Genomic DNA, 18,178 nt, shown 5'->3' on the forward strand with positions numbered 1-18,178 from the left:
AGGGAGAGAGATGAAAAGCATCAATTCTTCATTGCAGCACCTTAGTTGTTCATTGATTGATTTCTCATATGTGCCTTGACGGGGGATGAGGGGGCTACAGCAGAGCGAGTGACCCCTTGCTCAAACCAGTGATCTTGGGCTTCAAGCCAACGACCTTTGGGCTCAAGCCAGTGATCATGGGGTCATGTCTATGTTCCCACACTCAAGCTAGCGACCTCAGGGCTTCGAACTTGGGTCCTCTGCATCCCAGTCCAAGGTTCTATCCATTGCACTATCGCCTGGTCAGGCACACAATAAAGTGTCTTAATTGTTATTAAGAGTAATTATTTTCTGCTTTAGTCTAAAGTGACTGATTCAGGCAACTTGTTCTCTGGTTACTTAAAAACAGACAAAAGTATGGTTACAATTCTTCCAGGGACAGCAGGCTGTATACATGGAGAGCTGAAACTAGTTAAATGATGCCTGACCAGGCAGTGGTGCAGTGGATGGAGTGTTGAACTGGGATGCTGAGGACTCAGGTTCGAAACCTGGAGGTCACCAGCTTGAGCACAGGATCATCCAAATTGAGCATGGGCTCACCAGTTTAAGTGTAGGATCATAGACGTGAACCCATGGTCACTGGCTTGTGGCCAAAAGTCGCTGGCTTGAAGCCCAAGGTCGTTGGCTCAGCTGGAGCCCCCACCCCTGCCCGTCAAGACACACGAGAAAGCAACCAATGAACAACTAAGGCAACACGAGACTATGAGTTGATGCTTTTCATCTCTGTCCCTTCCTGTCTGCCTCTCTCTCTCGCTTTAAAAACAAACAAAACTAGTTAAATAAGAGAAAAACAAAAGTAAAGGCAACATAATTTTTACCCCCAAAGAAAGCAAAAAAAAAAAAAAAAAGTAACTGTGATATTACAATATACATAGGTTGGTCTGGGTAAGGCAAGCCACACAGGTTTGATAAGTCATTTCTAGCAGGGTAGAGAGAAGGCATACTTTTCTCAGTAATATCAGCAGCACTCCATCCATGTTCTATCTATTCAACTCTTCATTGAGTAGCATGGAATCAATCAGCAGCACTAAAGAGAAAAATCCCAATTGTTTTAAAGCATTAATTTAAAACTCTTATTCTACCCCCTCCATCCACTTAAGAGGAAAATGAACAGATAGGCATGTCTGTAGAGACCCTCCAGGAAGTATAAAAACTAGCCTATATCTCCTAAAATGTGTCCCATATGTACCTCCAAAAAGCTCGCTCTATGTTATACAATCACCTGGCACAGTTGGGGAATAGGAAATCCTACCTCATCTAATCTTCAAATTAACACAGTTATCACATGGAATCAAATGGAATCAAATTTTCAAAGTACTATCATAAAACAATCACTAAACACTAAAATAATACAATTTAAAATTCTTGTGATTCATTAATATCTAGATATTATGATTCCTCAAGATCACATTATCTAGATTAATTCGATTGGCGAAATCCAAAAGTGTCCTTTAGTAAAGAGTTCTCCAATGACGTAGGGGTATTTTTTATTATTGTACTGACAATTCAAATTGGCAATACATAACTATGCCCAGAAATTCCTCCTCCTTAAACACACACACAAACACATGCGTGCACACACAGAGCCAGGCTTCATAAATGCCTTCAAAGATTGAGCTGAAGAATGCAACCAAAATGTTCAAAGGGAACAGGAACATGGCCAGAATCTACCACTTGGCTGAATAAAGTCAACAAGTAGAAAAGCCAGGTTCAATGGCTGGTTCTCTAGAGATCTGAACTACAATATATGGAGATAACAGCCAGGCAAAGACTATCCGGGACTTCTTGAGAAGGAAGGACTCAGAAGGCCTCAGGCTGAAAGAGGAGGATATTAAGGAGATCATATTTATTCATTTTCACCTGAAAATCAAAGATTTCTAAGTTTGTGTTTTGAGGCTTCACGTCCCAAACTCCAATCTGATGTTTCAACCCCTTTTGGTCATTTTTACTCCAAAGACTTAATTGATGCTTTTAAAATGATTCAAAGCCACATCTCTCTCTTTCATCCTGCATCCCTGTTCACGGCAGCCCCATTCTCCCAGGACCTTCTACCTGTCCCTGCCTTTCCCTTTTCCTGCTATCACCCAGTCCTCAATCTCTACACCTCCTTCTCCAATGAATTCAGTAATGGCTCTCTCTGAGCCACTTGTCCTTTTTCCAACTTGTTTCCATGCTGCTCCATATTAAGAATCCTAAAACAAAATTTTGATGTATTCTGTTCCCAAATAGAATAAAACCCAAAATTCTTACAGACATTCAAGACCCTTCGTAATCTATTCCAAATCTATTATCCAACCTAATTTTCCATTGCCTTTGGCAATTCAGCCCTTACAACCCATTTCGCATTCCCTTCCAAATCACAGGCAAGCACAAGTCACACTTCTTCCACAGCAGAACATTACAATTTTCTTTAACTATGACCAATTAAATACATTTTTCATTAAAACTTTCTGGATACCTACATACACTCATCAGAAAAACAAGTTTTGCAATACAATCTTCCCTTACTATGGGTTGCTCTCTGATAGTTTCTATTCTGTTGCATTAAAACAAAAATCTTCCCTGACCACTCTATCCAGATATGGCCTTGCCAACTTAGAACGTCTATAAAATTTACAGCATTCATCTGCAAATGAGTATTTACCACTGACCCGGTACTGTAACTTTTCTATGTGTGTTGTGATGTCTTATTTCTCCAGCAACAATACACTGTGAATTCCTTGTGGATAAGAACTATGTTTCACCAAACAAAAAACTATGTCTCGTACCTCTTTGTTTGTATGTCTCACACACCTCAGCATTTAGCACAGTGCTTGGCACATAATTAGAATTCAATAAGTGTTTACTGAATCCTTCCTTGTTGCAATGAATAGCTGTTGATGGACAGGAGTCTTGTATATTTTTGGTGTCAAAAGGATTTCCTGATTCCATTCAAAGCCAAAAACTGAGTTGGCATGGGTGGGGGCCCAGAATCTGCTTCCTATTCCTAGACCACAATGCCCTAAGACGCTCGGAGTGAGAGAGGCAGCACAGGGCAAGGAAAACATTTTCCTCCACACATCCTCGGTGTGCTTCTCTGCCTTATCCAGGGAACTTCACGAATAGTTGCACAGAAAAAAACTTCCTTTGAGGCCCCTATGTCTAGAGTCCAGTAATACCTCCATGGCTCAGGGAATCAAGGGTCATCCCTGAAGAACTAAGTAAACCAATTACTATCACCCCAGATAAGGATGAAGTGGCTGGCTGCTGGATACGTCCACAGTAATCACCAAAGAGCAGAATAAAAGAGACTGTCAATCAGGAAATAATGCTATGAGTCAAGAGGAAAACGGAATGTGAGTCTGGTCTCTGGAGAATCACTTGTAAGAATCAAATGTGACTAACTTGTAAACTGTCCCTGAATCACCGTGCAACTCATTGCTCAGGCCTCTTTCTATGTGAAGCTCAAAGTCTTTTAATGTACTCTGCAGCAGGTTCTCCCTAAGACCACTTTTGTGTATTCTACTCTATCAACAGTCCTGCTCTTTGGCCAACTGCACACTTCCCAGGTGATGCAGAGAGCAGTGAGGTCATTGACTGATAGCTGTCCAAAGGGCCCCCAATAATGAGCAGACACTGGGAATTGGACACAGTGCTAGGTGATGGGGACAGTGGTGACCAAGACAGAAGCACGTATAATTGGAATTGACAGTTAGTGAGATACATGTTAAGCTTGAGCGCGGGGTTGCTGGCTTGAGCCCGGGAACATAGACATGATCCCAAGGCTTCTGGCTTGAGCAAGGGATCACTGGTTCGGCTGGAGCCCCCTACCCCTACCCCGGTCAAGGCACATCCGAGAAGCAATCGATAAACAACTAATATGACACAACTAAGAGTTGATGCTTCTCATCTCTCTTCCTTCCTGTCCGTCTCTCTTTCTCTCTGGCGGTCCCTAAAAACAAACATAAAGAGGCTCCTGGAGCAGTTTGACAGAGGGATAATGTTGGCTTGACTTGGTAGCAGATGGAGAAGAGCAGAGGTCAGAGGAAAGATGTGATGATTGAGAAGTGACAGGCACTGCAGCCAAACCACCGATGGCTCACAACACCCACCACAACAAAGTACAAATCCATCTTCATTTCCTCTCAATTCTCATTTCTCCCCTTCACACACACACACTAAAATAACAAAAAACCAAAATCCATTCCAGTCTCTTGCTGCCCCCTCAAATCTATGTTCATTCCTGACACTGTTAATCATGTTTCTCCCTTCAGTCAGAATGCCAAGGACCCTCCCCACCCAAATCTTACTCATTTTTCAAGGTTCAATTAAAATTTCACTGCCACAGTCAAATTCCCCAACTTTAGCAGACTACATCAAGTCTTCCCTTATCATTGTATCACACAGATTAGCACATGTTCACATGCTTCTCTGTTTCATTCACTTTAGATGTGTTTCCCCAAATTAACCACTAGGATCTCAAGGGCACCGGCAAGCCTTTGCTGGTACCCCACCCTCCGCCCGGATCCGAGACCTGGGCCCAACCACAGGAGTGCTCATCAAACACTGAAAGGCTGACTGAAAAAGTCTGGACCTGGCCTTTCTCCAGAGCACACAGATTGAATGACAGGCAAAGGAAGGCTGATGTCACCATTGTTATCGACAGTACTTTAGTTTGTCTTGTGCAAAATATCAGGATGAGGAACTGAAGAACTATCTTTGGTCTGCAGTCCATTTTTAAAAAAGACACAGACTCAGGCATTATGTCAGCCACCGAAGCTGGGAAACGACATAAACTGGCTTACCACACACTGGCAAGTATCAACTGGAGAAAAGATGATCCAATTTGGATAACCTCATGCGAATGGAAGCTCAGAGCAGAGGTAGCAAATACACGTCGACCCATAGGCAAAACAGCACTTGTTTTTAGTCTGTTTCCAGTGAGTCTCAGTCACTATGACTCTTTGAATGTGAGACTTAAACAGCCAATTCTTGAATAACTGTACTTTTACTGAAATCCGTTAATATCACTAATTTTTACCAACAGGATTTGAAATGGAATGATTGAACATTTTTCCCTTCTGTAGATAAAAGGACAGGAGAAATGCGCCACTAGATAACAGAACTGATGATTATAATAGCATGTACAGCAAAATCTATAACCAGAACGATCAAGCTATATAATATACTCCCATTAGGAAGAACAGTAATTGGTTCCATTAAACAAAAGCTATACATTTGTTTGATCAGACTGTGGCCCGTGGATAGAGCACAGGACTGGGACGCGTAGGACCCAGGTTTGAAACCCCAAGGTCCCCAGCTTGAAAGTGGGCTCACCAGCTTGAGTGAGGGGTCGCTGGCTTGAGAATGGAATCATAGACATGACCCCATAGTTGCTAGCTTGAGACTAAAGGTTGCTGGCTTGAGCAAGGGGTCACTCGCTCTGCTGTAGCCCCCGGATCAAGGCACATATGAGAAAGCAATCAATGAACAACTAAGGTGTCGCAACAAAGAATTGATGCTTCTCATTTCTCTCCATTCCTGCTTGTCCCTGTTTGTCCCTCTCTCTTTCTTGCTAAAAACAAACAACAACAACAAAAAAAACCCACCTATTTATTTATTACACAGAACTGCTGACTGAATCCAGATTCCCTTTAAAAGGAAGACACGTAAAGAGTCAGATGCGTTTTTATTCACTCCTAGCTGTAACTACCCTAGCGAATCTAACTCAAAACAAATGTTTTTGGCCTTTAACCACAGCAAATATTAATCTAAGACCACAGCTGTGTTCAGAGACTAAAAGCCCTCAGCACTGTACCTAGCACTGTGCCCGACATCAGTGTTTAGTAAAATGGCATCTTCTATCACTATTCAAAGCCACACTTTAACACAGAACACAGTACTCCATCTTCTATTTGATAATCCCCTCTGGTTAAAATATCTTAATGCTTTAAAAGTTTTTATATGGCCTGGCCAGTTTGCTCAGCGGATAGAGTGTCAGCCTGACATGTGGATGTCCCGGGTCCAATCCCCACTAAGGGAACACATGAGAAACAACCATCTGTTTCTCTTCCCCTTCCTCTCCCCTCCTTGCAGCCAGTGGCTTCACTGGTTCAAGAGTTGGCCCTGGGTGTTGAGGATAGCTTGGTTGGTCCTAGCATCAGCCTCAAGCACTAAAAATAACTCGGGTGTTTAAGCATCAGCCCCAGACATGGGTTGCCAGGTAAATCCCGGTTGGGGTGCATGTGGGAGTCTATATCCCCTCTTCTCACTTAAAAAAAGTTTTTTAGCCTTATCAGGCAGTGGGGCAGTGGATACAGAGCGTCAACCTGGGATGCTAAGGACCCAAATTTGAAACCCCAAGATCATAAGCTTGAGTGTGGGATCACAGACATGACCTCATGGTCACTGTCTTGAAGCCCAAGGTTGCTGGCTTGAGCAAGGGGTTACCGGCTTGACTGGAGACCCCCCCCCATAAAAGCACACATAAGAAAGCAATCAATGAACAACTAAGGTGCCATAACCATGAGTTGATGCTTCTCATCTCTCTCCCTTCCTGACTGTCCCCCACCAGCTAAAAAAAATTTATACACAGAATAGTTTTATACATTGCTCATTTCATAAAATGTGAAGTAAGTATATATATGATTCTGAAATCCACAGAGGCTGAAAAACAGCCACCACAAAGAGCTTTTCAAGATAAGCGTGGTCTGAAATGGGCACCCTGATTCCCAGTCCGGCCTCCTGATGAAATCCCAGAAGCCTCTGGAATCACTGCGGACACGGGCCTTGGGCACGTAGCGGAATAGTAAGGGCTTGCGAGAGTCACTCAAGGGCTCTGTTATTTTCCTCATTTGTAAATAAAAGGGTTGAAGTCTGTGATTCATTTATGGTTTTTTGCTGTAGGGTTATCCTGTGCCTCATCACAGGATAAAAATGAGTGCTGTATAATTTTAAAAAGCTGTTATGGGTCCCATCTCCTCTGCTTTTCCTCAGTTATACCAGTAAGGAAAGAAAAATAATAGGACAGTATTTTTCACCAGTTAGTTGATCTTTATTTTTACTAAATTAACCCATTTATTCTCTTTTCTCTGTTAGTAAATTCTGTCATATTTTTCTTCTATTTTTATTTCCAATCTGGCACCCTTAGAAATATAATAGATAAAGACAAGTAGAATAAAGTGATACATAATAAGTAAAGGACAAGAAACAAAATTAATTTTTAAAGAAAACTAGTATTCTGAAGGTTAATAAGACCAAAAAAGTTATCAGTAAGTCAATGTTGGCAACTATTTTGTTTTCTAACTCATAATAAATTGCTTTAGCCTGACCAGGTAGTGGCACAATGGATACAGTATTGGTCTGGGATGCTGAGGACGCAGGTTGAAAACTCCAAGGTCACGAGCTTAAGCAAGGAGTCACTGGCTCGGTGGGAGGCCCCTGGTCAAGGTACATATGAGAAAGCCATCAAGGAACAACTAAGATGCTGCAACTATGAGTTGATGCTTCTCATCCCTCTCCCTTCCTGTCTTCCTATCCCTGTCTGTCCCTCTCCCTCACTAAAAAAAATAGGTTCTTGCCTGACCTGTGGTGGCGCAGTGGATAAAGCGTTGACCTGGAATGCTGAGGTCGCCAGTTCAAAACCCTGGGCTTGCCTGGTCAAGGCACATATGGGAGTTGAAGCTTCCTGCTCCTCCCCCCTTCTCTCTCTCTCTCTCTCTCTCCTCTAAAATGAATAAATAAATAAAAATAATTAAAAAAAATAGGTTCTTAATAAAAAGAATATTGATAGAGACTTCACATGCATTATGTAATATGATCCTCCCAATAGGGTCCTCAGGTATAAAGTAATTTTTGTGAAAATGTTTGTCATACCATTCTGTCATAGTAAGTCTTGTTTTTAAAAATGGCTGTGAGAGGATATATGTCTTTAAAATTTTTTTATTGATTTTAGAGAGAGAAGTAGGGAGAAAGACAGAGGGAAACATTGATCTGTTTCTCTATGTGCCCTGACCAGGGATCAAACCAGCAATCTCTGTGAACTGGGACAATACAAGCTATCTGGCCAGGGTAAGGATATATATCTGTAACTGCTGATTCAATAATGGACTTTGATATACTTTTTAAAAAGTAGAAAGATGGTTTTGCCATTACCTCTCCCATCAATGATAATGGAGATAACGATAAAGATAATTAAATCTTAAAGTCATGATTAAATATATTAAAACAGATGGAAACATTCATATTAGATACTTTTCCCATAGGAGGGGATATTTTATTGCTTCATATTCATTTTGAAATATCCCCTAATTTTTGTGAGCAGTATACTTGTTCTATTTGAACAAATGCACTTTAAAAATTGTTTATTTCAGGCCCTGGCCGGTTGGCTCAGTGGTAGAGCGTCAGCCTGGCGTGCAGAAGTCCCGGGTTCGATTCCCGGCCAGGGCACACAGGAGAAGCGCCCATTTGCTTCTCCACCCCTCCCCCTTTCCTTCCTCTCTGTCTCTCTCTTCCCCTCCCGCAGCCAAGGCTCCATTGGAGCAAGGATGGCCTGGGCGCTGGGGATGGCTCCTTGGCCTCTGCCCCAGGCGATGGAGTGGCTCTGGTCGCAGCAGAGCGACGCCCCGGAGGGGCAGAGCGTCGCCCCCTGGTGGGCAGAGCGTCGCCCCCTGGTGGGCGTGCCAGTCGGGCGCATGCGGGAGTCTGTCTGACTGTCACTCCCCATTTCCAGCTTCAGAAAAAAAAAAAATGTTTATTTCAAAAACAATCTCAAATTTTGCTTTACTTTCAGATTAGTTTCATTACTGTTTAATACAATAATTTATATTCTAAACTAATAGAATCATATGAAATATAAATGGTATAAACCGACATGCAAGCGAATTTATATATCAAATATTAAAAACTTAAAGAGTGCTAGGCCTGTGGGGAACGTAAAATGAACAAGACATTGTCCTCAACTGAAACAGAGAACCCAATGGGGAGTTAAGCTAACAAATAAAAAAGATAAATGACAATATAAAGTTAAGATTTTAGGATAAAAATTAAAGACATGACAAAATAGTATATGGCTATCAAATTAATCATTTTGTTTAACTATTGACTGGGCTCAGAAAAAGGAAAAGTCTGAGTAGAGCACAGATGTGACCACTATAGGCATGTGACCACTATAGGCAGAGTTCTCAGGGTTCTAATGGAAGGCTTGGGAATCCCGTCTCAATCAGCTGTCAGAAGCTCCATCCTCAAAGCAGGACGTGGTCCATATTAATGAATGAATAAGCTCACCGCATTCCAGTACAACTTCCCCAAATTCAACCCCCTCCACTCTTCAGTAAGCTGTCCTTTTCCATGCCCATGGAACTACGTCTTATACATAAGTTTGGGGCTCTTCCTGTTTGAGGGAAAAAGCTCGTTTTGAAGCTTCTTCTATCCATTTCTTGGGGAGGTCCTCTTTCTTATTCCCCTTCTTCAAAGTCATTTTCTTCTGGGTAAGGGAGCCCTGAGAATGTGAATGGATTTCAGGCCTCAATCTTTCACTTCCATAACAAATGATCATAAAAACCATCTCACATATCTGAGACTCTTCTCTTGAATTATTCAGTCGCTCAAAGTCCTAAGCTGACAGAGAAATTACTCTAAGAAACCACTTGTCTTTTTATTATCACATCCACATGAGGCTGACAAGGATCTCTAACTGCTGAAAACAGGGGGATTTTGTGGTGAAACTCTCCAGTGACCTTTAAATTTCCTAAAGCACCTGTGAGAAGCCAGTGTGCTTTTCCATGACTGTTCTCCCAACCACTATACCAAGTAAAACATCTAAGAAACATTTGTGGATATGTCCTCCTTTCTCATGTCCCCGGAACATCCTTTGACCAGCTGAACCTTGTCAAAAAAACAGGAGTCAAGAATTGATGGCATACCTTTCCAAACGTTCCTTCTACTTACCTCACTTCTTGTCTACCCCATGGAACTAACCAACGGAATTTCCAATTGATCAGAATCTTTTGGATGGAGGCTTTTAACAATCCAGAACCCTTTCTTGAGTGTCATAAGAGATCTGGCAGCTTGGAAACTCTCAAACAAGGTGCTTCAATCCCTGAAGCTACCTCCTAAGCTAAAAGAAATACAAGATATAGAGTATGGATGATGATATGATGCTATCTATACTTTCAGTGAGGTTCTTGGTGCTCAACGGACTTGTGTTTAGGCCTAGAAAAACATTTCCTGCATGAAGTGAAGATGTCAGGAGTTCTAACTCAGTGTGTTAGTCCACATGTCCCTAGGGTTGATCTAGTTATCAGAATGAATGCTTTTTCTTCCTTATCCAATAAATGCCCCCCCCCAAAGCCACACATGACTGGTAAAACCAGTTGTGGGTCAAATAAGTTTGCAAATATGATGTATATGTTTGCTCGCTTATAGTTTGCATTGGGTGTGGGGGACAGGCTGTAAGCAGACAGGGTCCTTATAGCCTAAGGCTTAGTTTTAAGACTAAGCCTTTCCCACTCTTTTAATCCTAAAATGTTCTCAACACTAAGTTTTTTCCCCACACTCTTGACTGTTGCATGATATGGAGTGGTGCACTCTTATGAGGAATCCCATTTATGCCTCAGATAAGTAGCTTTGTATCAGAGACTTCCTTATTTGTATATTTAAAGGCTTTAATTTCTACACTATAAAATGAGGGAGACCAGGGGCTCACTCACTTGGTTCCTGAAATTAGCATTGCAGAGGATAAGCAGCCAAGATGGTAGAGTGCTGAAGGAGAAGCCAGTCTGTGCAGAGTTTGTGCAGAGAGAGGGAGATGGGGAACAGAGGTAAATAAGGCTGGTGAGGTAGAAACCTTTGATTCTAAAAAGCTCTTAAGTCAGTGGCTTTGGGAGCCCTGAATGGAAAGAGAAGTGTTTTCCCACTGTGTGTATTTCTCGCCCGCCGTGTATGAGCTAGGATTAAAGGTAGTGGCCCACCAGTTCTTGGCTCCGTTGTTTCATTACCGTCTGTCCAAATTAAATGGAAACCTGCACGGGCCAGGAGGCTGTGATGGTGGCCGGGGCTACTGGCCTTACACCAGTGTTTGTAACTTCCTAGGTAAAAAATCAGTGCTCTTAGGTGAAGGAGAAAATGAGTATATAAGTGATTGAAACATCTGAGCTAGAAATTCAACATGAGCTCACTCCTTCACAGCAGTGTGTCTTCTTGGCCGGGGGTCAAGTCAGAAACACTCCCCCACATTCTCCCCAGGGAGAATTGGCTGAAACAAGAGTGAGGTGGGAGGTGGGATAGTCACTTTGCTGTGAAGCACATATTGGTGTACTATCTTTGGGAAAAACTCTGGTCCCATCAATTAATAGGATTCCTTTGTAAGGGCAAAGTCCCTTACAGTGTCTACAAGAAACAAAGAGTTCCTAAACTCACCAACCTAGTTTGGTGGAACTGTACTATCAGTTGTCATATTTAATAGAGTAATATTCCCAGTAAAAGAATGTGCTTATTAACAAGAGCCAAAAACTAATACTGTAATTCTCAGTTACAAAATTCTGAAAACTACAATCTAATAAAAACTGGCTTCACTTAAGGACACTAAGTGCTCAGACAGAATCACAGCATCTAGGTAAGGTGCGGCAGTGGTGATCTAAAAGAGACAAGAGGCTACCCTTGTTCCCTGGGAATTGAAGCAAGGGCTGACGAGAGAGAACGGGAGACCTGGAAGTCTCATCTAAACCTGCACACATAACAACTAATCACCAATAACATCAAGTTTACTGTACCCTCCTTGCAACAAAAGACTAAACGTGAAAACGACAGTATCAATATTTTGTTTTTCTTAGATCACATTTTCAAAAGCACTGTTGACTATCACTATGGTAGAAGCTTCCAGACACAACAGCTTTGTGTTAAAGGTTACTGTGTATTGTCAAACTGTACTCCCAGCTCTGTGAGCCTGTGGACGTGGAAGAGTTTCAGTACCGTCTGCAAATCGGGGCAGCCAAGGAGGAACATTCTGCTTTGGAACTCAGTGAGACAGAACACCCACACCATCTTCCTTCAGAGCAGATATGAAACATTTAGTCTTCCCATGTACTTTATAAAATCATTTGGGTGCTTAGCATTTATATCTTTTTTTAAAAGATTTTATTTATTCATTATAGAGAGGAGAGAGAGAGAGAGAGAGAGAGAAGGGGGAGAGGAGCAGGAAGCATCAACTCCCATATGTGCCTTGACCAGGCAAGCCCAGGGTTTTGAACCGGCAACCTCAGCGTTTCCAGGTTGACGCTTTATCCACTGCGCAACCACAGGTCAGGCTGGGTGCTTAGCATTTATAAGAGACTTTTTTTTCAGTTATAAAAGCAAGGAAATAGGTTTTAAAATATCCCCTTCATTATCAGAAAAATAGTCTAGCCATAGTCTCTCCTGTCCTCTTTCACAACGCCCAAGAATTGTGATCTGTTCACTGGAGTCTTCTTTAGCTATAAATGTTTAATAAGAGTTTAACACCAGTACACTGGTCTAGTTGTTACCACAGGGGGTGGCAATGAACACTACAGCGGGAGCTGAGATGTAGGGTGTCTAGTGTTCTTAGATCACAGGTGAATAGAAAAGTCCCTGGACAGACGCAGCTGGCTTATGCTATCTGTATAAGCACACAGACCTATCTATGTGGCATGTCTAGCTAATAAATACCAAGTGAAGAGGAATTTGAAATTAAGTCAAAATTCACTGGCCACTGTGGAAGGATGACAGTATTTGAGTTCAACAAAATAAATACATCAATAAAACAAAATGTTGTAAACAATCACCTCAAAGTTGTGACAATCTATTGTACTTTGAGCTCATTGTGAAATACTACTTACTCATAAAGTTCAATGAGATTTCAAGTCTTTTCATTTCTACCACAAGCCTTACCTGCAAGCAGGTGAACAGAGCTGAAGCTCTTCTCCAGTTTACCCAGAAGTACAGTGAGAAAACAGTCTGAAGACAGAGAGGTAACATCCTGGGAGCTTTGATCATAAACAACAACCTTCTGACTGCAATCAATGTCGACCTAAAATGCAAATGGAAGGCTGTTAGAAAGAAAGGTGAGAAAAACAATCCCATAAACTACTGGTGCTGAGGCAAATAAATGCTTCCTGTTTTCAATTAATAATCTGAATAAAAAGGAGACATGGTTAATTTACTGGATAAACCTAGCATATATATGGATTAAATGCCTATAAAAAGTCAACTTCTAAAAGGCACTTGATGCTACTTCTGCATAGATGTGCTCAAAACCACTTGGTTTTAAAGCCTTAATAATACACAAAAGGGAAAAGCATAAAAACAAAATAAGCAAAATAAATAAAACAACCCTTGAAATAAAGAAACATTTAAAAAATGGTTTCTATGTAACAACAAAAAAATCAGTTGTTTATTGAAACATGAACTAATTTTTATTCCTGAAGAAAAGAAACAGACTTCCCTATCACAAAGATGACATTTTGGTATCCTAGTAATAACTCCTTGAAGATAATATCTAGTCTTGACTGCTACCTTACCTGCCCACAAATCAAAAGCACTTTCTAATATAATTATTTCTACTGTCTCTGCAAGACAATTGAAAAGAATGATTACCTTTCAGTAAATTTGAAGACAATATAAAATAATGTGTTAATATATTAATACATGTACTATTATATAGTAATATATAATTATCAATAAGATAATTATAACTTTGTAATAGTGTTTAAATTAATAAAGCAATTTTAGCAAGCCTTAATGGAAAAACAGAACCTGACCAAATTAAACCAAGTTAACTTTTCTGTATAATTTAGAAGTATTCTTAAATGTGAGAATATGGTTAATAAATTCTTTTGAGGTATCATAAAATACCAAAGTTTCAAAAGCAACCAAACTACCTCAAATTCCTTTTATCCCTATAAAAGGAGGCATAGTTCAAAATTATTCCCCATGCAGTGTGTCCATTTATTGTAAAGAAGAAAAAAAGAAAGCATTTACCTTATGTTTCGCTGAGTGCTGGATGAGCTCTGTAATTAACACTTTGTCCTGTTGCAACCTCCGCTTCATAAGCTTGGAGCAGTTGATATTAATGGCTTCTAAGATGTGGGATGTATTGTATTCCACAAAAGGCCGGCTATCAATTAGCAGCACTTTTTCCGTTCCACTTTCCAGCAGAGCCACCAATGTCTCAGTAACAATATGAGTCCCAACCATCTCATGGGCCATGACAACAGTAAGTCCTCTTTTCCAACCTCCTTCTTTAATTTGCCACAGTGATGTAATGCTGGTGTGCTCAAAGGCTCAGCCACTCCATTGTACTAAACATGTATGAGGTCAGGCTGGTGGCAACTGGCAAAAGGAGAGTTAAACCCATTTTCAGCAGGAGCCCTCCAAGTGAATGTCTCTTTCTCTATCCCGTTGATGTGCTCTTGCAAAGGACTCCTTCCACAAAGCAGCTCCTCACATTTGATTCATAAAGAGATGATTGGAATAACCATTCCACAACAAAAGACGCTTTGGGGCAGCCAGGGCATTACATCATTCTTTACCTCTTGCTCCCTCGCTCCAACAGCTTGACACTGGGCTGAAAAGCCTACAGGAAGAGAGAAAGACAGACAGAAGAGAAAACACGGGGTCAAAGAGAGAAAGGGCATCAGATTAGAAAGAGTGTATGATTCATAATATTTACTCCATTAATCTAATTCCACACGATGCACTGTTTCATTTGAACAAACAAACAAAAAGAACTGGGGATGGCTTCAGAAAAGCATACTAATGATAATTCAGTTTTACCTCAAAATATAAAAACCCAAAGAAAATAAGACATTCATGAATCATAATCACGGGGGGGGGGCACAGAACTGAGTTACAGCATGAAATTAAAAGAGCTATATGAAGCTGCTTAAAGTATTATTATTCCAAATGGATATCCTCCATTTTATTTGCTTATTTCTTAGAAACACAAGAACAGCCTAGGACCACGGTGGCAATCCCTATTTTCAGAACAACAACAAAAAATCCTTTTCTGATGGCTTGAGAATTACTGTAATGGTATGAGTGTGTGCATGTTTAAGCACAAACCCCTTTAAAAACTGCCTTCAGGGAGGAGAGGAGAGGCAGAAAAATGGAAGGTTCTATAAATGTCAGCTGCCTTGTTAGGAAGAGCGAAGAAAATTGTTGATATTCCTGTCAGACCAAATACTGAGCTAACTGATGGGGACTGTGATGTAGTCAGCTCCAACCTCTCAACTATAACTCTAGTCAGTCCCCCCAAGCACCCACCCCATGGAGTTCCATGACTCTTTATAGGCTTACCCCTCCCCTTCTTGTGTCTCATTCGTAAATCACTGACTCACTGACTCCCGCCTTAGAAAATCTCACGCCTTAACCTGGGATTCTAGGACAGTACCTACACATATAAAGCCCTTCGTACTAGACCCAAATGCTTCCCTGTTCTTGCCAAACTCCTACAATCGACCATTTCTTGATTAACACTACCTGGGGTTTTGTGCCCAGAGCTTGGACCTCATCCTGACCTTTAATATTCTCAGATTGCTATCTCCCCTGGCCCGTCCCTGCTTATATGAAAAATGAGACAACTATGGGCATTCAACTTCCAGAGGATAAACCATTTGATGGCAGAGGTTTTGCATTATATTTTTCTTACCTCCAGTGTTTTGGACTTAAGATAATTTACACTGTTATATGTAAAATCCTTCTTGTTCCAAAAACAGTTCAAGATACTGAAAAATACCTGGTTAACTGATTTCATATCAGAATGGTAGAGCCCTCAAACACCACTGAGTCTCACCTTCCTAATTTCAGACCTACAAATTAGAAACGGAAGCACAGAGAAGAGTAGCAGGACACAAAGAGAAAATGGCCTTGCCATCTACATGTTACGTAACTTTGGACAAATCATGTCATTTTCTCTGACCCATGGTTTCCCCATCTAGAAAATGTAGATGTAGTGTCACCCTTGTCTCCTCACAAAATCTGTTCTGAAGACAAAATTATCTGAGTTTTCTAAAGTGAGTAAGTGAAAATGCTACTACACAGTGTACAGAGAAAGGACAGAAAATGGTGAACAGAGCTGCCTTGCATCTGGCATCTAAAAGACACCTCTCACCAGATAAAAAAATAAATTCCATCTTCCTACAGTCCAGCTTTAATCAAGCTGTGTCCTTTATACAGAACAAGAGACACACAGTAGGAGGCACCTGAGAAATCATCTCATCCACCCCCCACATTTTATCAATACAAATCAGCTCCACAGACTATAATACGTTATGTGTCCATTTCTTGTCTTCATTATATTAAGGTATTTATTTTTAGTATAGCTCAATGGCAATAAGGTACACGTCATCTCTATCTTCAACTGAAGAACTAGAGCAGATAATTTGTTAGCCTAACCAACCAACTAACACACTTGCAAAGCACTGCCAAGGACAGAGCCCTGAATCAATCCTGACTGCTCAGTGACACAGTTCACAGCAATGTAAGGTCCTGTACTCAGAAGGTCTGACTCCCAAACCAGGGCTCCTACTACTGGGTTACCCTGTTTTTCCCTAAGTACCGGTCCCATAATGAAACTGAACTGAAAAAGAATGATGCGACTTGTCCATGAGGGTGCCCGTGTGGCACAGAAAGTGGAAACCCGAGAACAAGAGCAAGTTGACTCCAACAATGGCACCGAGTCTCTGAGTCTGATTGGCTCCTCGCAATGATAAAATCCGGATGGGACAAAGCAGTTATCTGGGTTAGCAGATCAACGGACAAAGGGAAGGAGATGACAGCAAACATGCAAAAGCAGAATTAGAAAATTCTCATCTTCGCTTCCCTTCAGCCAAATCTCATAAGCCCAAGTCACTGCAACCAAAGGTAGGCTATCGCAAACAGCTCTACTGTGCAGAACAGGTTCATTCCTAACCAGGGAATGAGAGTCAGGAGCTCCAGATACAAAAGATCCTTTCCCTGACCAAGCAAAGGTCTGGTCAAAGTGACCCTAACCCAGTGGTTCTCAAAGTGTGAGCCCTAGAAGATTTCTAGGTGCGCCCTACGGTATTCCAGAGAAATATGTGCCTGTTGGGAACCAAAAAACCAACAGGGTTTTTGGAGTTTATATGTTTGGGGGACAGAGGTGTGAGGAATTGGCTGTGAGCTGACAGTCTGCCCAACCCCCCACCTCACTTGCCTGATTAGGTTGCAAAAGGCTGTTTGTTAACTGTGGTGCTGGATTGTTTACGCTACACCCCATGTTCCCCCCGGAAAGACTGGAGGCAAGTTTCTTCTATGCTTTGTTTGTTGTCAAGTTAAGATGATCTGTATGGTGGGGGTTTTCTGCACTCAAAACAATTAAGAGTAAAAAGAGAGGAATTCTTCAAAGTATTGACGAGGAAATGAGAGTTTGCCTTTCAAATATATGCCCCAAGATTGAAGAAATCGCTAGGACACATCAGGCTCATGTTCCTCATAAACACAATGAAAAAACTTAACACATTTGTGCTGGGGCCAGCTGAATTTACTAAATCTTACTAAGAATGTGTGTGTGTGTGTGTATATATATATATATATATATATATATATATATATATATAAAAAGATAACTTTTTTGTTGTTTTTTTATTTTTAACCCCTCTTTTTTATGAATTCTAAAAAGTGTAACAAAAAATGTAATATAAAAATGTTTTGTTACACACAAAACATTTTGTGGTGCACACAAAAAAGGTGAGCACCTTTCTCAGTTTCCCCATTTACCCATGGGTTATTTTCTGTCAACGGCCAACAGCTCCTCTGTCACCAGGCACTGCTCCCCTAACGTACACACTCCCAAGGCCTATAGCAGGCAGGGTCAGGTGTAAAATAAAGCTCCATGAACACGCCCACCTCCCATCTGAAAAGTGGAATCCAGGAGAAGGCAGAGGTTACCCCTCACAGAAGCACATTTCCATTTTAAACACTTCCTTTTACAAAAGGAGGAGGAGGAGGAGGAGGAGGCGGCGGCGGAGGATCCTATGGCTTATGCGGTGCTTAAAAGATCTGTTCAGTGAGGACAGCAACTGAGCTTTATTTGTTTGGGCTCGAGCTCAAGTTCAAATTCTCAAAGAATTTATGGGAAGGATATAACCAGGTGGTACTTTTATTAAACTACAGGCTAGTCTTA

General features: G+C 41.2%; 1 protein-coding gene across 5 annotated transcripts in view; it reads right to left on the reverse strand.

Annotated features, from left to right (window-relative positions):
• The window catches only part of DUSP16 (dual specificity phosphatase 16), a 107,310-nt gene that overhangs the window by 33,036 nt on the left and 56,096 nt on the right, over nt 1–18,178 (reverse strand). For all 5 annotated transcript variants that reach the window (XM_066264493.1, XM_066264502.1, XM_066264474.1 and 2 more), the window contains exons 3-4: nt 14,014–14,608; nt 12,925–13,063 (exon numbers count right to left, since the gene is read on the reverse strand). In XM_066264493.1, coding sequence (XP_066120590.1) covers nt 12,925–13,063; nt 14,014–14,241 — 367 coding nt within the window. In that variant the 5' untranslated portion in view covers nt 14,242–14,608. The remainder of the gene's footprint in view (nt 1–12,924; nt 13,064–14,013; nt 14,609–18,178) is intronic.

This window comes from Saccopteryx bilineata, chromosome 1, assembly GCF_036850765.1.
Source record: "Saccopteryx bilineata isolate mSacBil1 chromosome 1, mSacBil1_pri_phased_curated, whole genome shotgun sequence".
NCBI classification, from domain to species: Eukaryota; Metazoa; Chordata; class Mammalia; order Chiroptera; family Emballonuridae; genus Saccopteryx; species Saccopteryx bilineata.